General features: G+C 38.9%; 2 protein-coding genes across 5 annotated transcripts in view; one reads left to right on the forward strand and one right to left on the reverse strand.

The window, feature by feature from the left end:
• CTBP2 (C-terminal binding protein 2) overlaps positions 1 to 4,477 on the forward strand; it is a 267,959-nt gene extending 263,482 nt beyond the window's left edge. For 2 of the 3 annotated variants that reach the window (XM_075000485.1, XM_075000484.1), the window contains one exon: positions 1,118 to 4,477. In XM_075000485.1, the coding sequence (XP_074856586.1) occupies positions 1,118 to 1,298 (181 nt within the window). In that variant the 3' untranslated portion in view covers positions 1,299 to 4,477. The remainder of the gene's footprint in view (positions 1 to 1,117) is intronic. The other variant, XM_075000486.1, reaches the window with a different exon arrangement.
• A 2,577-nt stretch (positions 4,478 to 7,054) lies between these two features.
• Positions 7,055 to 22,605, reverse strand: part of ZRANB1 (zinc finger RANBP2-type containing 1) — a 58,972-nt gene continuing 43,421 nt past the window's right edge. For both annotated transcript variants that reach the window (XM_075000487.1, XM_075000488.1), the window contains 4 exons: positions 17,137 to 17,257; positions 16,034 to 16,163; positions 8,922 to 9,151; positions 7,055 to 7,295 (listed from right to left, as the gene is read on the reverse strand). In XM_075000487.1, coding sequence (XP_074856588.1) covers positions 7,077 to 7,295; positions 8,922 to 9,151; positions 16,034 to 16,163; positions 17,137 to 17,257 — 700 coding nt within the window. In that variant the 3' untranslated portion in view covers positions 7,055 to 7,076. The remainder of the gene's footprint in view (positions 7,296 to 8,921; positions 9,152 to 16,033; positions 16,164 to 17,136; positions 17,258 to 22,605) is intronic.

Genomic DNA, 22,605 nt, shown 5'->3' on the forward strand with positions numbered 1-22,605 from the left:
CTAAACTGGGACACTATGAATTAGTTCACAAAATAATGCATAAAGCCTGTGTGCTAGCAGTGATTAATGTGAAAAGTTAAGTACATCAGGCATAGCTTGTATTCTGAAGTAGATTGCAGTTGGCAAAAAAGCATGGTGAAGTGTGGTGGTGAAAGAAACCTTGGCAGCAGTTTAAACATTAAATATTTAATTTTTCTTTTCTTCTCCTGCTTCCCTCACAGTTTTACCCAATTCACATAGCAGTTTCTCACTTCTTGCCATTTATCCTGGTAACTGGGTGTGGGAGTTGTTGCAGAGGTAGCACTGTTTTTAGAAACTGATCTCCTCAGTACTAGAAGAGATTAACATGGAATACCATTTCCTACAACACTGCAGGTATAGATAAAAACAGTATTATTTCAAACTTAATGCTTCGGTCTGACCCAATGCTGAAAGCATTTTCCTTCTACTCCTCTTCCCCCTCACCCTGCCAAGTGTCTTTTGTTTTGTTTAAGAAAACTCAGTTCTCTTCTTCACCCACAAAAACATGCATCCTTACAAGGCCTGGCTGTAAGTCACACGTGCATATTTAGAGACTTTTTCACATCATCAGCTTCTACTGCCATATATTTTATATAAATAAAATAAAATAAAATAAATCAACAAGAACCTGAAAGTCCTTGGATAAAGTTTAAAGCCTCATTGCCTCATTTTCCTTGTAATTTCTCATTGAAGTATGTGTGCCAAGGGCTATTATTTGCTAAATAAAGTCTTGATGTGAAGGTATGTGATTAGTTTGTCGTGTGAAGGCTTATTGGCGTGGTTGTTACTGTTTCCATGCAAGTGGATGGACACTACACCACTTTGTTTCTGGCACCCCCAAGTCACCTAAATGGATTTGGAACTGACGTGTGCAGCCCCATCTAGGCTATTTTACTGTAAAAATTACATTAGCTTTTGAGCAAATGGGATTTTTTTAAGAAATACTTTAGGTATTAGAATAGCTTGCTGTTCATTTTAGTGAGTTACAGACTCTGACCTTAACTCCTTCCAAAACAGATTCTGTTTTCTGGTCATTCCTTATAAGTCTTTCTACAGTATTTTTGCATTATTGGTGTAATTACCTGTTTCTTCACAGATACCCACCTGGCATGGTCAGTGTCACACCTGGAGGGATTCCAGCAGCGATGGAGGGCATCATACCTGGAGGCATTCCTGTTACCCACAATCTTCCAACAGTGGCACACCCTTCCCAAGCTCCATCTCCTAACCAGCCCACAAAACACGGGGACAACAGGGAGCATCCTAATGAGCAATAGCAGCTACTTTAAAAATTAGTCAATAACTTGGGACCAAGAAACATTGGAAAAAAGTTATACAGGAACTGAAAAAAGGAGGTTGATACAAAATTTGTAATGTTGATTTTGAACAGATGCATCATTGATGTTCCAGTGTTAACTACAGTGCGACAGCAGTCAAGACTGGGGAGAAAGAAACCCTGAAGAGGTCACCTGCTTTACTGAAGTGCTGACAACTAGGATGATATACATTAATGATCAGCTTTGGTTACTGTGTGTTAAGTTTCCTTCATCTGTGCATCAATCACAAGAATAAAATAGATCTCCCCTTGTCAACCCTTGGGAACAGCAGGGCCTTATGACCTGCATTTTACAACATTGCATCAAGCAAACCTGAAAGAGTTAACAAAAGAAATTTAAGAGGAAACCATCATATGGCTTTAGCCCTTTCTTTACTCACTTGTCTGGTTACCTCTTTTACAGGAGGAGAAAATACTGACATCGAGATGAGAAACATTTTCTTGTTGCAATTGGAGCTGGCTAGTAACATACTGGAAGTTCTCTTGATTTTGTTTAATTATAGCAGTTCAGCCCAGGAAGGTTAGGATGGTGGGGAGAGGGGGATGAAGTTTTAAATAGTGCTTTCTAAAACATGAAAGTAGAAATGTTTCTCTCCTCTGACCGATACACTGAATAAAGTAGCTGTAAATTCAGTTATACCCCCCAGTGATGCAAAAAAACCAACAAAAACAAAAAAGTATTAAGTGTCTCACACTATTTGTATTCAAATATATTTTCTCAGTTTTAAATCTGCAGCTATTTTATCGAGTGCAAACGTCTTGAGCTGGGAAGGGTTCAAGAAGAATAATGTTGCATTTCCTTATGTCTCAGGAAACACTTTTTATGGTAACTTGTCAGACTGTCAATGAACAAAATCCACTTTTTTAGACATTGATAAGAGTCTTCTTTTCTTCACATGATATTTTATACAAGAACACTTCAAAATGTGTTATTAGATGTGACTGATTTTAACAAATCCTATTAGATTTGTATCAACTAGTTACATGTTATATTCATAGTCTTTTGTGAATCACTGCCTTTTTGTTTAAAAAAAGATGGCCTATTTTGAGCCTTTGTGTGGGGGGGGCTACATTCCTGTTTCTGTGACAAAATCTTAAGCTGTCCCGAACAGAAAGAACAATGGCTATCAAAGTATGTTTGGCTTTTGTGTGTTACTGTTATTGTGTTTGTTTATTGTGAAGGTGGACATTTAGCATTCAGTGCAGTTTTCAATAAAAAGTGATAAAAATTTCTATAATTTCTGAAATGCAGAGCCCTCAATACAATTTTAAGATGCTTAAAAACAGAAAATCTTTGAGAATATAAAGTTATAGATGTGATCATAATAGCTTTAGTACCCACCTCTTTATAAAAGAGAGGATGGCTGCTCCACTCCTATGGAGGTAGGGAAGATCCTCAGCTGATGTAAACAGTCACACCAGCTGAACAGCTGGCCCCTAAGGTTTTGTCTCTGTATATAGATATTTATAGTTTAGAAATGGAGATAACTCCATTTCACCTTGATGATTCATTAGTCAATTTAAACTCATTTTGTGTTTTCTTCCTTATGCCCATAACTATCAGAAAAACAGGCATTTTGGATACATGCCTATTTAAACTTGTGCAGCTTTCATTTAACCTGAATATTGAAGAAACTCAGTCACGAACACTGTGCTTCAGGAAGCAGCTGCCCCTCTGGGTGTACCACCTTTTAATGTGTTAACACTAGTCTACACTAGACAGAGAAAGGGTGATCAAGTTTAAGCCTGAATGAGAAGTACTAACAGCTTCAAATCTCACTGTATGGAGGCCCCATCCTTGTATTACTGCAGTTCCTTTTAAAAAGCAATTAACTGAATGTCAACATCCACTTAAATAGGTAGGATAAAGAACTGGACGGGAAAAACCAGTTGAAACCAAGAAGTTTCTAGTTACAAAACTTTGTATTTGTTGGTTTTAAATTAAATGGAAAGCTAGTTACCAGCTTCAAACATGTTACAGAGAGGTCATATTTCATAGCTGTGTGACTACCCTTTTGTCAATGATTTTAACATAGCAAGTATGAATGATTTCATAAACACCAGCATAGAAAAACCAGGAGAATAAAACAGGTTAGTTAGAGGGCATGGAAAAAACATGAAAATGGAAGATAAAATAAGAGAACACGTTTAATTCATATTGTCAAGGTTTAAAGGTGACTTTTAAAAATAAAGGTTGGTACTGTCTTTTTTTTTTTTAAAAATAAGCAGTTGCATTTCAGATAGGTGTAAATACTGTTCTATGAAACAGAATAATTTGTGCCAGTTGTTCCTAGTGTATCCATTGCCAGCAGTGGATTTTTGAATCAGGAACATAAGTTCTGGCACAAACCTTTCAGAAAGCCATAGATGCTGTTTGCTGTCATCCAGTAATTAAAAAAATAAGACTACCGGAAAAAATCAGCGCAAACTTAGCTTCCAATAAAAGTTTTACAGTTCAACAAGAACCAAAAAAGTGAATTGAAAAATATCCAAACATTACAAAGCATCATAGCAACAGGCTTCAGTTTAAAACCACCACAACTTCTGGGGTTGTGACTAGTACAGAGAGTTTCAACTGTCTGTAGTGCAAACACCACCAAAATATGCAAGGAATGGGCGAGACTAAAGATCCACCCTGACTCAAGACATTACTGGGTCCTAAGCAACAACAGTGGTATGCTGCAAGGTTTTGCAGACTGGAAAGTATGTATGCTAGGGAAGGGGAGAGCAATGTATGCCAGATAGCCGCTGCTCAATATTTGTGCCTTTTGCTTTACAGATAAGCCAGTTTACTGCTGCTTTTGTACTAATACAAGGAAGGCTGGAGGCTCATCCCCCAAAGGTAACAGGAAGCAGTTATAGAAAAATGTGATTGTGCTGATAAAACTGGCATTTTTTTTTTTTAAAAGTGTCACTACTTCATACAGTAAAGCTCACAAAAGTTACTACTCCTTTGTAAAACACAAGACTTAACGCATTCCTCAAAATGCACAGTAATACTTTGTTAATGGCATAGGAAACAGCTGAGCAATGCTGGTTATAAGCTATGCTGTAGCACCACTCTGGACAATTTCAACATGCCTTGTTTAACATATTAATAAAAAGCAAAAAAAAAAAAAACTACTAGAATTCACTAATAGGGGCAAGACAATTCCCACGGGGGGGGGGGGCGGAGTTTAAAATAAAAAAGCCAAATACTGTGCTATGTAAGCATTCAACAGGAAGAAGCCAAATGATAAATTTAATACAGACTGGGTCAACATAGGACTTATCCAGCAAACCTTCAAGTATGTCATATGGGAAGATTAATGTACGCTGGCTGCTGTGCAGGTAAAAGGCCCACTGCTTACACTTTCGTCTACTGGAGTGGGTGAGGTGCACAGTCACCAGACAAACTTACTTACTTAGGGAGTTCTGTTTTAAAAGTCTCTTGACTTTTGAAAACTAATTGAGGGTTGTTAGCCTGCACCAGTCATTTTATAGATTAGAAGAAAGCACTAATAGTTAATAAAAATGGTTAAAAAAAAGCATCAGGAGTGTCAATCCATAACAAAAGTGGGCATAGATATTAGACAGTATGGGATTTGGTTTGCTTTCTAAATCAAAAGCTGTACTTGATTGTAAAGTGACATTAAACTAATTTTAAAATGAAAGGATGTTCATTTCTTCCAAGTAACTCAAAGTTGGGTGCAATCCACTGAGGCTAGAAAGTAAGGTAAGACAAGTCTTGCTTTTGCGACCTCTTTCACAAGGATGGTGTTTGAATCTTTCTTCTGACTTGCGGCAATATTCTGTCATTTGGGGGAAGACAGTAAATGATGCAAAGTGTTACCTGCTCTTTGTGTGATTGTCACTACCACTTCACACAGCATACTGAAGTGAACATGAGAGCTTTCAGCTTACTTAAATAATCAACATGTAGATTTCACTTTTAGAAGAACGAGGCTAAGATATCGATGTACCTTACTACGACTTTGAAAGCAAACTGAAAACAAGATTACATGTTATCCTGTTCACTATCTGTGATTCTTCTATTTTCATTCAGGTAATTCATACATACACTGCAAAGAAACATGCATTCTTTTACCTGAAAATCTGTTCATGCACTAAAGGAGACCTAGTGGCAAAAGCATGAGGACACCTTTCATAATATACCTCAATGGAATGGGAGAGGGAAGGATTGCTAACTCAATACAGCACTTCATTAGTCTTGTACGTTTGGTGTTTTGTCACTAAGATTAGAGTTGTGCAAGAAAAGGAGCAAGTTCTTAGTGTTTTCATAGTCTCAACTACACAAAAATATGCACTTCACAGATCTTCTTTTCAAGTTCCCTGTCCACCAGCCAGCATATAATGCCAATAGTTTTCAAAGTGCTTATTAAAGATCTGGATTGCAATGTATATGTAAAAATCTGGCATAAATTTCAGTGATTCTGAGCAAGGCTGGTTTAAGATAAACTCTACCCATGACAAAGTGCATGGCTAAAGTCAACACATACAATAAAATTTCTACTGAGGAATATACTCTGGACTTACACTTTTAGAAACTTTACATATTACATGGCCCCAAAAGTCAACATGCACGACATTCCCAGGTTTTTTTTTATATATATATATATATATATATATATATATATATATATATATATATATATATTTCTCTGTAATAGTGATTTTTTAAATCACTTTAGAACGAAGGTTTGTTTTGTTAATTTGTAAAAATTAAAACTGCTGCATTCTCACTAAATTTTAATGGTTGAGAGTGCCCCTAGTAAAAAAAGATAGGTTTAACCTGTAATGCTAAACTTGGGTGAAGAACACAATAAGATTAAGTAGTGTACATACCACATCAAGACTGTTTGGACAATATGAAATTCTCAAATCATATTTGAGTTTGCAACTCCACACAACTGTTTAGTATGTAATCTCCGGAACAACGTTTTCGGTCACTTTTCTAAATAAATATTTTAAGCATAGTGAGAGACTATGCTTATGTGTTATAAAGTGAAGCATCAACAGAGAGCAGAAAGGACTTCTTCCAGAAAAGAACTTAAGTTCACTCAATGAAAAATGTAGCTATTCTTCACAGTTGGTTCCTTAAAGATTTGATTTTTATTATAATGGGCACAACAGTAACTAAAATATTAATAAAATAATGAACTTATTTGTACTTCTGACTTGCTCTGGATAGTCTGTGCAAACAAAACAAACAAAAACACCAAAACCTCTGACCTGGGCACTAGTGAGATCTCATAAAACGGCCTTTCAGGAAATGTGTCAGAAAAAGTTAAAAAGTGATGTAGAATACAAGTTCTACAGTAAAAATAAATCTTAAAAGGAACAAATATCCATTTAACGTGCTTTTGTAAGTGCCCTTATTTGAAAAAAAATTCCTTCTCAATAATTTTAAGATGCTGGTAAACTTTTTTCCTATTACACAACTTCTTACACAACCACATGCGATACATTGATAGACTGATTTGCAACTGGAAAGAAACAATGTTTTGTCTTGATAAAATTTGCTTTTTGTTTTTACAAACTGTAGTCCAACCAGTTTAGCTCTCTTCACACAGCAGATGAACCTCTATACTCTCCCCAGGCTGGTAAAAAAAATCTTTTACCGCATGTTTCTGCTAGATTTAAATCAATCCATAACTGCTAGAGCACAACTCTAACTTTGGAGTCAGACACTATGCATTGATACTTTATTTTTATTTCATCATTCATCATCATCATCTTCATCTTCCTCACCATCAGAAAGGGACGTACAAGGGCGAATCTGTCGGTAACGATCAAGCCACTTCTCTACCATTTGTGTGACCAGGGGATGATTGCGCCGACGAGAGCTTTTCTGCATAGCAACAAGGACTCCACCCTCTGTCACACAGCAGTCTAGCCACTCTCTGAGCAGCTTTTCCTGCTGCTCCTCATTACCTATCTTTGAGAACAGAAAACACAGGGTGAAGGTTTAAAAACTACTGACAACTTTACAGAAATAACCTGTGGTATACTGCACGTCTGAGCTAAAGCAGTATCACTATATTTAAATTCAGTTAAGCAGGAGATAACATTTCATATTGAGCACATTTTTGAGTTCAATCTTTGTACACTCAGGTTTTATGTGTTTTTATAAAACTTACATTATTATACTGAACCGTACTTGCCAATTTTCCCCCCTCCCACCTCATCTTTCAAAAACCCATTTCCAAATGAATCTTAGGACAGGGCAAATAGTTTGTTACCTGCTGTACAGATACAGATGCGGTCTTAAAAAGAGCTTATAAATGCCAACAGCAATGAAGGGTCCTGTGGCACAGACTGTGCTCACAAAAGCTCATGCTCAAAACTTTTCTGTTAGTCTATAAGGTGCCACAGGACCCTTCGTTGCTGTTACAGATCCAGACTAACACGGCTACCCCTCTGATTCTATAAATGGCAAGGCATTCCTTAAGATCTAGTAATACTCTGCTCTAAACTGTTATTGAAAGCATTGTTCAAAAGGGAACGTTACCTGGCATGCCATAACTAAAATTATATACTACTTTCTCTATATCTTGGCTTCTGTGGAGTAGAATACGTGGTGTTTTGATCTCTAAATCCCCAAATGTGGCTTTACAGTTAGCTGCAGTGCCTCTCTCTCAGGATCAGCAAACAAGCATATAATAGAGATGGGGAACCTACGCTCCATGGCTTGCCTTAATCCCTTGCCACTGTGCGGCTGGAGAGCCAGCACTGCTCCCCACAAGTGGGAAGGGGAAGTCCCAAATCTTGCAACCTAGAAAAAGGCAAGCCATGGGCCAAATTCAACTGGCACGCTCTACCTGGAAGGGTGCAGGAAGCAGCTTGACACACCAGTGCAGAGAAGCTCTGTCCTTGCTTGCAGGCTCCCATCTCCATCACTCAGGACCCGTCCGTCCCCTCCCCCCCACCCCCAACAGCCTTCTCCCTCCACACTGAACTCATTATTTTTGGCCATATGTAGGTCCCAGGGGGGCCTTCCAAAATATACTAACATCAGAACAGTTAATTCAGCTCTAGGGGAAGCCTGAATCTAAGTACTTCCCTGCCCCATGGGGCTGAAGCCCAAGGTGAGAAAGGTGAGTTTGTCCTTTTTTCTGCATCTCTGTTGGGGGGGGTCAGATCTGTGAGGAGATTTTATCCCTCTCCCATTTTTTGCTTTTCATTGGCCCACTGACTGATTTTTCTATGGGTCAGTGGGCCCCCCCAACCCAAGAAGGGGCTCCCCATGACTGGTCAGACTCTTAGGTCCTATTGGCCCATAAACTCCATTCTAACCAGGACTGAAGTTAATTTTTTAGTTTACTGGGTGCCTATTCTAGATATATCCGGGTCCATTTCACAGTTATTGCAGTTGTCTTTATAATACATTTACACTTAACCTGTAAGACATTCAAAAGGATGCTTCTTAGTGGTCACAAATTATGGGAAAGAAAGCAGAATCAAATAGGAGTAAGTGTACTTAAACCTTCAAACATGTCAAATTGCAGAAAAGACCTCCTCTTGGGGATGGGGGGGAGCTATACACCACCTAAACGCTTCTTACCTCTTGAGCAGAGAGGAAGTGAATATGCAATAATTTCCTCTCACTATCAACCAATGGTAAAAAAGTAATGGTAACATCATCATCAGTGTTCAAGTTAGCACCAGCACCTCGATTGCCATAACCATCATTCTCCATGGCAACCAGAGCAGAGAAGTGGCCCCTTGTATAGCCCAGAGCAATAGGACTTTTCCAACAAAAACTCTGTTCCCATAACAAAGGCAAATATACACCTAAAAATAAAAGGAAAAATGGTAAGACAGAACTTAAACAAAGCCCTGTTCTACATTAAAGTGATTTTTGGTGGGGAGCAGGGTTTCCAAGCGGCTTCTGCTGTTAGATGAATATTGACATAACAGGAACACTAAAAGCACTCAACCACCATGGGCCTGGTCCATGTTAAAATGGATCAGAGCATCAACTATAATCAATCATTTATGAGTTAAGCATAAGATTACAGTGTACATACCGTAATCCACTACAATATAGCATAGGTTGCCTATGCTGCAATTCCATTGCCCTTTACAGTAACATAAGCAATACCAATAAATACCACAGTAATAAAATTTCATGTTTGGTAACTCCTTAAAATATCAAATTGAATAGCATAAGAGAATAGCACACCACTTTTGTATTTCCATTAATTTTCTTAAACCAACAAAATTTTTGCTTTATGCTTTCAGAACCTTATCAACACCACAAGAATATGCAGCTCTGAACTACATGGCAAACTTTCCCTGTCCAGCCAATCAGCCTTCACAATCTGTAGGGTTACCAAATCAAGTTATCAGGGAAACATCAATAATGTCATGAAATTTGCTTAGATGAGAAGAGTATTTTACACTAGACTAAGCATGGCAAAACAAGAGATTTTTGACATTCCACATTCAATACAGTGCTCAGATTTTCTTCTACAAATGTGAGTAATTCTTGATGTGTACTCCCACAAGACAACTGAAGGAAAAACATGCCTTACCTTGTGACGGTTTATAAATAGCTGCATGTAGAACAAGCACATATGTACCATAGCAACCTTTAACAGTGTATCTGCCTGCAATGTATTAAGCAGCTATCGTTCCCACAAAATACCAGCCATATCTTTAACTTCCACTATACTCATGGAATATCCAAGTACTAAAAAGGCATGCTAACAATTTATGAAAAATGCACATTTTTACACACATTTCCATGATACTCAGAACTGGCCATGTGTTGGACTGTATATTATTTTAATTTTCTCTGGAAATTTTTCTATTAAATTTAAGCTTACCAACTTATAAGAACGGCCATACTGGGTAGGACCAAGGGTCCATCTAGCCCAGTATCCTGTCTGCCGACAGTAGCCAATGCCAGGTGCCCGAGAGGAGGTGAACTGAAGACAATGATCAAGCGATTTGTCTCCTGCCATCCATCTCCCGCCTTCGACAAAAGGCTAGTCACCATACCTTACCCCTTGCTAATAGCCATCTATGGACCTAACCTCCAAATATTTATCGAGCTCTTTTTTAAACTCTGTTAAACAGAGTCCTGGCCTTCACAGCGTCCTCTGGTAAGGAGTTCCACAGGTTGACTGTGCACTGTGTGAAAAAAAACTTACGTTACTACTAAATCTAAATGTGGGGCCACCTCCAAATTGAGTGTCCCTTTAACATTTTGTTAAAATTATTTGTTTTTCACTTTAAACAATGCTCATCTTTCACATTTCATTATCCTGATTTGTAGAAAGATAAGGAATGAAGATTAGTTACAAAAAAAAAACCTTACGTGGCATAAATGTTTAACTGTCTAAAGCAAAGGAATAAGTTATGCAAAACTGACAGTCCAATGCAAATGAAAAAGTTTTGTAATTCCTTGCAAATAATTCTGCATCCATATTTAGGCAAATGACTAAATATATTTTTAGTCTTGATAGTTTATTGAAATCCCAAACGCTAAGCATTAATGGGAAACTAATTTTTTAGGTTTTTGAGTGCATCTACTTCAAAAAGATGCTAATTACATTTTAGTTTCCAATTCTCAGAAGAAACAACACCATGAAAACAAAAACAAATGAAGGAATGGACGTTCAGTTGTCTTTACCCATATATCAAAAACGAGGATCTCGCAGATATGCAACATTATGAATTGATGCTAGTCTTCCACCACAGATCAATGAAAAATATTAAAAGGCTGTTCTCATAGAATCATTTAACTCCTCTCCAGCCCCACCTTCATCCACAATTTTAGATCAAATTTATGATTTCACTAGCAGACTTACAAGGGTCCAGGCTGGAGAGATGTACAGTCTGTCCAACAGCCTCTGTCCAGGTTGCAGGGGTGGGGGGCACTCCATGAGGGCAAGGCAGCAGCCCCAGAGTTTGTGGGCCAAGAACCCCAGACCCTGAGGCAAAAGTGCCAAGTGGCCTTTTGCACATGCTGGGCTGCAGCTGAATGCTAACTGGGCAAGAGGTTGAGAGTTGTTGAACTGTACCCTCAAACTGGTGCGAAAACCATTAGTGGAAAAATCATTTCCTGTTTTCCTCAACAGCCTCTCTCATTCTACCACAAGGGCAGCCAGCAAAAGAATAAGGAATCCCAACACCTCTACTTAGCTTAACTTAATTAGCAGAGCCAGTCTGTCCAACACCTCGTATGACCTTCTCCATATCTCTTCTCAACACACTGCTTGGACACAGATTGCTGGTCACCATTGCTGACCTGGGGCTACTCCTGAATGTAGGCGAGGCCTCAAAATAGAAAGAGTGGCCCCAAAATTCCTCATCCTCACTTCACGTGTGACTTACATTAGTCATCCAATTCTCCACTGCTCCAGCCTGCAGAAGAGAGGCTGGAAAGGGTCTCTTGAAGTGCAGTCATATCCAATTTCCAGGGTGATTAAGGAGCCACAGAAATAAATATTGGGTATAAATTCTGTAACTCTAATTGTGCACTAACAAATTAAATTTTCAATTTAAAAAGTCTCTTAAAGTAATGCCTGCTTGAGTCAGAAACAGCTCAGAAGCAGAGTTGACCTCTGACTCTCAGTGGAATGCAAACAAAATCTAATGACTATTTGAAATGTCAATATCAACTATTCCACTGCTGGTTGTTTTAGAAGTATAAAGCCAGTGTGATTACCCAGTGCCGCAGATACTTGAATAGGATGCCATATGTCAATTAGTTGCTATAGTTAAGGGTTTGTCTATGGTGAAGAATATGGAATTCAAATCCCACTCCCCTCTAATTTTAAGGTACTTTGCCCACAAGAGGGAAAGAAAAAGGAAATGCATCTTCTGTCTGTATGAAACCCATCAAACTACCTTCTTGATATCACAAGCCTGCTCTGATAAGGCTATAGATCAGAGGAAGTGGGTTTGTCCCACAAAAGCTCACCACCTAATAAATTAGTTAGTCTTTAAAGTGCTATATGACTGCTTTTTTCTCTCAAATGTGTAAAAGTAGTTATCTATAAACTGATTAACAAGTTTTCCAAAATACCAAACCAATATAGCTACTATGGGGCACTTCTCAGTAACGGGGTCTCCTAATAGATGAGTTTACTGAGAATCACAGCACCATTTCCACCCCCCCGCCCCCACTTTTAAACCAAAAAGCCACATAACATTCACAAACACCATTGGCAAGAGCTGCTAGCATTTATTTATAAAATGGATCTGATCACCATCTAAATAACAAGTTTGTAAAAAAGACACAGGTTGAGTTTTGACAGTCTCATAGTACTAAGCTACAAGATAAATTACAGAAAAAGGATGCAAGATACAAACAACTGTATCAGTGCTGGAAACCAACAAATGCAGGACTTAAACCTCAAGAGCACATGAGAACTTCAGAATATGCTACCTTATTTTCTATGTGTCATTATTTTTTAAAATGCCATGGTCATGTTTTGAAGTATAGTGCACACATCCTGGTGTGGCATTTAAATTAGATAAATGGTATCCTCACTGCTATTTTTAATATTTAACCAAATACTGAAAGGTCGGGTGACTTTTTTAGGAATCAGTTGGCTGTTACTGGTGTGACAGAAGTGCTTTCTTGTGAACAGACAAAAAGTCAGAAGACTTTAGACAACTCCAACTGCTGTGATCCGCTGCAAGTCATAGCATATCCGCCTCAGTTTCTAGTCTGTAAGATGTAGCTATGAAAACAGCTCAGAGATCCTCAAATGGAAGGTACTATAATTCTATATTAAAGCATTCGTTGTGGCTGGCATTTCTAGCTCACTCACCTCTACTTCAATCCCCACCCCTAAATATTCTAAACCAATATGATAAAAATGCAATGAAAATTTACTAGCCAAGGCACAAAAACTCTTACAAAGCATTATGAAAACATAATTCATTCACCCATTTAAAAATTCTTGTCCCAGGTAAGTTAAATTTTGCAAAACTGCTCAAAACCAAAAGACAGCTAGCTCATATATAGCAGGAAGTTATAAATACAAAGTTTAATTCTGCCATTTTGGACTCCTTTAATATTTCAATATTTACTTTCTTTCAAAAAAATCACGTTTTAGTTAGAAAATGGAATTCTCTCTGTTCAAACTCATACTAAGGAAATTTTGAAACAATCAGTGCTTGTCTTGATGGAAACTGCTAAAGTCGGTCACATGCCCTTCACCACCATTCACCCTCCCCTCAGTGTTCATTTCCAAATCACAAAAATATTTGTATTTTAGCAGTTAGGCAAAGTTGAACATACACAGCTGGAAAACCACAGGTACAAGTTTAATACCACTGCACTACAGAAAGTTAAACTGAAGACAGGAAATTGGAGGAATGCACAATTAAAAAAATTCAACTCATCGGCATTTATTTATTTTATCATCTCATACTACATAAACAAGAGGTCAATCACACATACAGTACAACTCGAATGTCATGCATGTCAGGAGGGGGAGGAGGAGAGCCAGGAACCAGGCAGCAGCCTGGCTCCCCTGGGCTTGGAGGAGCTGGAACAAGCAGGGAAGAAGTTGCGCCACAGAAGCTGGGGGGAGCCACGCAGGCAGCCAGCCATGGCACTGCTGCTTCCCCCTGCTTCCCCCAACTTGCAGAGCCAGGGGCTGGAGTGGGAATCTGCGTGCCTTTCAATCTGCACTTAACTCACGTTAACATAACGTAAGCACAAATCAAATCCATGCTTTTGGGGGGTTTACTGCAGTGGCAGAAAGTCTATGGAATTCATTGCTATAGATGGTTAAACAGAGTATTGGATGACCAGAAATATTTTTTGTAGTTATTCATACTAGAAAGATGGTCATCTAATTTCATGCTGCAGGAAACAAGATATTGGCACAAGGGTCAGGAAGGAATTTCCCTCTTTAAATTGAGTGCTTGCAAAACAACTGGTTACTGCTGAAGCAAGATGCCAACTTTATGGTTCAATGCTTGACCAAGAATGGCAAAATACCAGAAACACTATTTCCTCTGCTATTCCAGCCTTTGTATTCTTTATTATCCCCTTTCACCTTCTTTAGCTACTTTAATATGGCATCTTACCTCTAGCCCTGAGGATGAGTCCTTTAACTGTTCCTATAGGCTGCTGCACAAATCACCTGAGAGGGGGGTGCTGTGGAGTGACAAGGCATGGCACTTAGTCCTCAAGGCTACCCAGCAGATACCTTTTGTAACTCCTAGCTTTTATAAGCCTGGGGAGTAAAAGTGGGAGTCCAAAGTTCAGTTAAGTCTCCCACTTTCTCATGAGACTATTATTTGAATAATGGTCCCCTCCCACCACCAATCCCTCCAATTTGTAAAAGGCACTGAACAAACTCCCACTGTGTATGTAGAATACAAAATAAATCAGTTTCGCTTTAAACTGAATGATTACGGCTAATAACATGGTACACATGGAGCTAGAGATTCTAATTATTTGTACAGCAATAATCCCCAGGAACACCAATTGTAGATTAGAATCCCATCACGCTAAAATGTTGAACACAGAATATTCCCTGTGTAATACAGCTGAGATACAGTTGAAATGGGTTATGTTGTGAACAGCTCCTTCCAGTTTGATATTAAACAATCTACAGACAGAAGAACAGAATATGGAAAAATTTTCAACAGACTTCTCTTGGCCTTCACTCAGTCACAAGTTAGAAAACATCATTAACAGTTTCTTAATCAACTTTTAAAAGTTACTCTTCACCAACAAGGAACTGGAAAGTGGGAGAATGCCCATGGTAATTGTGCCCATCTTAAAAATAAACTTAATCAAGAAAGACTATTTGAATTTTACTAATGACCCAGTTCAAAACCACAAGGAATGTTCTTTACACTTCCTAGTTCTCCAACTTTTTCAATTAACCCCTTAACATTTGGAGTCAGAATTTCCCACTGATGCACAAAATCTGAAAATGCTACTAATATGAGCTCTGCACTTGCTAAACCTGAAGGGGCAACCAATTATTTAGAAATAACCTGGCCTATGTAATTATGGTTCATAGCATTTCATTATGAATTTACTTTACGCCTTACCATTTTCAAGTTACTTCATATTTTTATCATCGTCATGTTCTCTAGTTCAGGCAAGGATCTTCTTCTATAAAGTGGTTTTCTATTACATAAGACTCTAAATCACAATTAGTGGAACTGTAGTGAAGCATCGCTACTATTTCTGACACAACCATATTGTGCTGTCATGTATTACACAAAAATAACTGACTATAACAGCTTTTCTGTTTTAAGAGGGTAAGATGCACCCCTGAAAAAAATCATTTTTTTTTTACAACAGCGCAGCACTACCCCCATTATTCTACACATTTTTCATGGCTTCTAACAATATAATGGTGATCTCAAACTGGGTGCAGTTAACAAGTCTATAAAGAATGTATTAAGTGGCATTTAAAAACACTAATTCTTTCACTGCAGCTGCACCCAACATGTCTTTTGCCAGCAAGTCTTGTACTTTGATAAAATCAGCCTCTCCCATCAAGGAATTAAACCACCAGTTGGACACACACGTTTCTAAGAAATAGAAGCTTAAAAACAAATCTACTTCGTACAAAAATTACTGCACTTTCCTCCCACTAGCATCTTACATTAGGCAGCTTTTAGTCTCCTTTAACACCCATTTTTAAGAAGCACAAGTTTAAGTAGGTTCAAGTTGAGGCTTACCTTGAAAACGTGTATACCCTAAAGTTTCTCCCCGGAAACTTTTATAATACTTTACTCCATAAACTATAATTGGTCTTCTGAGAATATGTGCAAGTACAAAAATGTGTGTCTGCTCCAAACTTGCTCCAGGCTATAAGAAAAAGAAAAAGAACCTTCTTGAACTAGAGCTTTGATCTGCTTAACCAGATTAACAAAGCAACTTCTGCGTGAACTCCATCATACCAGATTTTCATTCAACTAAAATTCGGTTGAAGTCATGGCTGTCATTAGATTTCCAGAACCAAACATTTTTCTGGCATGTTTTACCTGCAGCAAGTTTAGCTGTTTAAAGTTAGAGTATTCACGTGACTGCTCAATATATGTGGGAACACTGACAATATTTCTAGGAAGAATGCGCCAATAAAAAGAATGCTTGTACAAGCTCAGTTAATGGCTCATTTCCGATTATATTTCTTTGATGTGTTCACACATGAAGTTTTATATGAAGTTTGAAACAAAATAGTTCAGACATTTCAGAAAACTAAAAACAAGCTTTTTTCAATAATGGGAAAAATATAAATAATTTTAGCTAAGACATCAGTAGATAATCAAAATCTAACAGGGAAATTGTCTCTAGCTTGTACATATGCCATTTAGAGAGAGTCTGAAAATACGATTTTACCACAGTTATAAAAATTTAATAAAGGTATTTGGCACATTACACTGGATTATGAAATGCTCTCAACTGTTTGCCACTATTGTAGTGCTTCAAGATAACAAGTCTGTAGACATGTTCATTCTCTATGATTACTTAATTGCATGGTGAAGGAGGCAGGGTGTTAAAAAGAGCAGAATCTGACACGCCATCTAACACAAGCTTCATCCTACCAGTCACATTAGAAAAGTATCTTTTCACCAAAACTGTTACCAGTGAACTCATAAATTCAATTTTCAAACACAAATTTACTCCTGGGGAGAAAAGCCTACCCACAACCCTTTACAATTTGGTATAAGAAAAACAGCTGATATTTTCCATAACAACAAAACATGCTTAGCTGGAATAAGAACAACACAATGTTTATGAAACCCCCAGAGTAAGATTTTATTGAAGAACATGTTCTTACCTGACTAGCTAGAGTGAGTATAAATGCCCAATCTTCCTGCCACTGTTCCTCTCGCAGTGAGAAATGTAAACCAAAGCTTTGAGAATACCAGGACTCCCATTCTTTCCAACGGGTGTAAAACCTAGAACAGAAGGCGGTGAGACAAGAGGTAAAACAAGTAAGATACTTACTCTCAAGCTCCAACTACTGAGTCATACAACAACTGATGGTAATATTTATTCTGCAGCTTCAGAGTCAAAGTGTATGAATGAACAGAACATGTTTCCTATTTCCATTTTGCAAAAACAATATTACAAGAAATCTTGTGAAACTGAATCTAAACTCTTTCATGCTGGCAATTTCCATTGGACAGAAACAGACAGTGCATCAGAAAAACAGAAACTCCAAGTCCCAAGGAGGGTAAACCATCTGTTGCTTACCTGTATATAGGTTTTAAGCATCCACCAACTAATCCAGAATTTGCATAGGATTGGTCTTGTTTATCATGAAAAGGAAGTAACTAAGCTAATATTTTAGTATCATCTATGGCTGCTGTACTTAAGCTTCCCCGGCAGTCAATTAACCAAGCTGTACTATTTTATGCAAGTATCTGAGAAAATGTACAACAAACAGTCCTTTCAACTGGTGAATGTATAATGTTACAAGACAACCTACTGACAGTAAGGCAACAAGTTATCCTCGTCTCTTAATTCCTTCCACTGCCACAGAGGGATTACTGGGATTACTCAATGGTAAACTTTAACAGAAAGTCACCCAAGAAGTGAAATAGCTATCTTTTATTTTTCTATAAAATTAAAGGAAATGATGCACGAGTCAGTCTGCAAATTACCTGGTACAAGGCTGATAATCTCTGCCTAAGAAGCCACTTGAGATCTGACTGAATTGGATCGAATATCCGCAAGAGACATATCGTAACTGAGGGAGGGCTTCTAATGGCCAATTTGATACGCCTTATTGCCTTTTTTTAAAAAAATGTTGCTCCATAGGGAACAATCAAGGCATTCAATGTAATGTAAAATTAACGTTCTGTTGAAGCAGAGGTTCTCACCCTTTCTAACCTTTCTTTCTAACCCCATCCCTCTCACCTCTTCTCCCCTCACCAGCTTTGGGCATCAGTGTAGTTGGATTTCTATTTTGGCAAGGCTCCACAGGCTTTGCGGGGTTCCAGAAAGGAGTGCCACCTCCACCCCACTCACCTGGGCACTCAGTTCTCAGGGTTGGAGAAAGGGGGAGAAGGGGATGCAACAAAAAAATTGTAACTCAAAAGTTGAGGCTTAACTCAAAGTTTAAGAACCGTTTATGTGCAGGAAGGGAGTAGCTGGGTCACTTGAATGGACTCACAAACCCCCTACTTGGGAACTACTGGTGTGAAAAATGTAGACCTTTTTTTCCTTCATGTGAATTGGTTTAGCACACAAACTATGTGGGTATGTCTCAAATTAAACTGGATTATAGTTTCCTCAGGTAGAAATCCAGGACTTTTTTATAAAAAGATCTTTTTAATCAAGAAAAAGTCTATGTTAATGGGCAACTACTAAAAATGTTTGAAATAGCCACCAATTTTTAAATCACCAAAATGTATGTTAACATGTGTAAGATCCATAATTATGCTCCTTTTCAGTATCTGAATATTTTTGAATATGGTGTATCTGTAAGCTATGATAACCATAAGCGTGAGACTAGAATAATTTGTAGCTCTCACCAGTGAACGAGAGATGCATTTCTGTTCAAAAAGCCAGTTTAGGAAGGTATGCAGAAAAACAGTGTCAGAAGGAATAGTGCAGATGCTGCAGTGCAGCCAATTTAAAACAAAACGAGACACAGCCCCAAGCCGCAGGAGACTAGAATTCAATGCAAAGATGACGAGGTAAAGTCATAGAGCACACATCTGTCACATCTTGAAGAACCACAGTTACAGTAACCATTTCTTTGAGTAAATGCACCTATGCATTTTACTTACATGATTCACTAGCAATACCCAATTGTCCAATGCTGAGACATCACTGAGGAATATTGTCAATGTTCCTTGTGCTCTTGTAGAACAAACTCACACCTCATGTTGAGCGGCAAACTGAAGATATTTTCTATACAGCCTTGATACAGGACGTAATCCATTTAGAGACTGTCTGCCACCAGACTGATTGACCTTTCATACAATCTACATAAGACACCGATGAGGCAGAACACTAAACAGTCTAGTCTTGTCCCAATAGAAGACTAAACATCTTCACATTAGACACCAGATGATGATGCTCCTCCAAAGATGAATGTGACTTAGGAAAGAACACAGATAAACATACGATCCAGTATAAATGAAACTTGAGAAATCACTTTATGAGCACATCCCATATCAGCGCGTGCAATTCCCACTCTCTTCTTGTGGGCATCACTACCACCACCAACGGAGTTTCCTAACACAAAATCAGAAAGGGACAAGATCACCAGGGCTCAAATGGAGATCCCATTAAAGATGACAGGATTGTGTTAGGATCCCTTAGAGGAAGAGACTCTTGGACTGGAGGATGGAGACAATGCCTTTTTAAGGATCTTGTTACAGTGACACTGGAAATAGTGATTCTCATACATGGTGACTGCTGCACTTAAGCAAAGCCAGCATCAAAGGTTCATAAACAGGCTGCAAATCAAACAAGACTTAGGTGGAAAGGAATCTTCATGAAAAGGAGATTTGCTGGAAGATGCCTTGTAGCCTGGTTCAGCACTAGAGCCTTCACTGACTGAAGGCTGCCCTCCAGTTCCAGAGTGCCATCACTTTGCATTGTGGCCACACCAAGGTCGGTGGGGACTTGTCTGCCTCCTCCAGAAGGATTGTGGGCCACCAGTCTGATTGTTGGCACACAGAATGAGGAGCAGTTGATGGGACTTGCTCCAATACAGTGCAGGGAGGGCACAATTCTGGTACCAACCAGGTCAATGCCAGCACCAGTTGTATTTGTGCAGGCAACCTCCAACCTCCTCTGCCTTTCTGTCCTGGCATTTCTCTATGTCCAGGCCTCTTACAAGGCCACATCATTCATGGCCCTGTTGGCTGGGTAGGCTACTGAGGACCTACTGGGGGTCTGTTGGCAGCAAATCCCAATGTTTCCCCTTCTTCAGTCAATAGATGGGGAGCTGATGTCAGGCTCAGCACAAATCACCTCCTTGGTACTGGGAACTTCTTTGGTTATCCATGTTATTGTGGTGGCACTCGCTGCCCTCCACTTCAGCAAATTCAACCTTGGTATTGCTGGTTCACTTTCAGGCTCCTTCTCAGAAATTACTTCCCTCTTCCTCTGCAACTCAGTTGCCTCTGACTACTTTGCATTGGTTGTGAGGGGACTGGGAAATGTTTCTATACTGTAATTTAAATGAATTACTCAATATTCTGTATTAAATATGCATAGTAAGGAATTTGTCAAAAAATTTCCTGAATCTTTTTTGCTATTTTGATACATACATGCTTGTTAACAGATATTTTGAATAAGTTACCAAAGTAATTAAGAAATAGCATGATTACATTATTTTTTGACAAATAAAATATGCAGATTAAAATATGTTAAATAGAATTCTTTTCTTCACTGGTGCAGGATTCCCCCAGGAGTAGATATACCTTGTGTTGCTCCCATAAAAATTACCCAAATTTGGCTAAATTACAAGCCCAGGGGGAGGGGGTATAAAATCAATTCAACCATGCTCCATAGTTAGTTGCTCCAGCTTCACAGCTACTCCAAAAGACTGTTCGCACTGGGAATGCTTCAGAGAGGTGCTAAACAGGCCCTTCCCTGCAATTTCACCTCTGAGTTTCTATAGGCGGTATCCAGGCTTAGGCTAGGCACCAGAATGGGAAGAAGGGAAGACATGTCTTCTCTTTCAAATACACCACTGCTAGCACTCAAGCAGTATGCAGAAGGAAGCTGACTGATTTAAATACAGACTGGACCAGAACAGGACACCTGGGAGACTAACCTGGGGCAAGGACAGGGTGGAGTGGGGGGGAGCAATGATTGGACAAACCTGGGAGACAAGGTGAAGAGAGAAACTGTAACTGGCTGGGCAAGATGATACGGGAGTCAGGGTGGCAGATGGGCAGGGATGAACTCTTATGTGGATGGGAAGACAAACTGGATGAATAGAGCAGATGGGTTAAAAAAAAAAAAAGTGTAGGGACAAAGACAGGCTAGGGCAGAGACAGTGCAAGCAGCTGGTGGAAAGAAAATGGACAAAGAGGCCTGAGACAGACTGGACAAGGAACTGGGGAAAAGGGAAAGAGGTGGACAGACTTGGAATGTCTGGGCAAGAATCCTCAATGCAAAACTGGTGGGCAACAACACGGAAGGAGGAGAAGAGCACGAGGGCTAAGCCTGTGGGGAAACAGGCAAAGACTTTATACCCACTACAGAACTCTCCCCTCTTCAGAGCCTGGAATGGAACCCATGATTCCCCAGTATCACAACTTCTGTACCATCAGCAAATATCTGAAATCCACAGGCAACATGTCCCATTCCTCTGCTACTGTTGGTCCACAGATGATGAAAACCTACTGCTGCTATCAGTTTCTCCATTAGCTCAAAATGACAGAAAGTCAGTATGTTGGATATAAAGGTCCCTAACTTTATGATGAATCATTTGCATGTCAACATAATGCCACATGACGGAATCTGTCTTTCCAGTCTGCAACCTTATTAAACTTGGTAATAGACTTTCTAGGTTCTTGAAAGAGGGAAACTTAAGAACTCGAAAGTTAGGAAAATGCCAGAATAAGGTTGTCCCCTTTTTGAGTGTCTCTCTATCATGATACAGTTTTCAATTACATGATCACATTTCCCCTCCACCCCCAGACTACTTGTGCCTGATTCAGCCTTCAGGATCGATCTGCTCCAAGGATGAATCAGGGTTGTACGGCAAGAGAGTTGTCTGTAGGACTCCTGCTTCATCTTTTGCAGAATTTGGAATGTGTGTAAGTGAGTAAAGCAGAGGACTGCAAGAAAAAGATCACACTTTATCATTGTATGCTGGAAAACAACATTCTATCCCTGTAACAACCACATGGAATAATAGGATTCTAAGCAAGTCACTGAAATCAAAATTTTCATAGAAGGGCTCAGTGAGGCTATGAAAATAAATTACTAAGATTTTAAGTGATAAGCCCCATAGAAAGGCCCATGAGGCTACTAATTTTGATTTCAGAGGAGTGTTGCTATTGTGCAGTAAGGCAAGAATGAGGTCACGTGTGGAACAATGAAAAGACAACAACATACTGAAGAGTGCCTCATTTAGTGAACATGGTTAAATCCAAGCACAGAATGTGACGACAAAACCCACTGGAAAAGTGACTATCATAATGCATATTCACAAGAGGTACAAGTTACGGTTGCATAACATTTATTTCGACCTCTATCTTTTGAGTTACTGATGTCGCTTTAACATATTTTCCACATACTTTTAAAAACTAAGTTACCTAAGCCTTTAGTC

This window comes from Carettochelys insculpta, chromosome 7, assembly GCF_033958435.1.
Source record: "Carettochelys insculpta isolate YL-2023 chromosome 7, ASM3395843v1, whole genome shotgun sequence".
Lineage (NCBI taxonomy): Eukaryota > Metazoa > Chordata > Testudines > Carettochelyidae > Carettochelys > Carettochelys insculpta.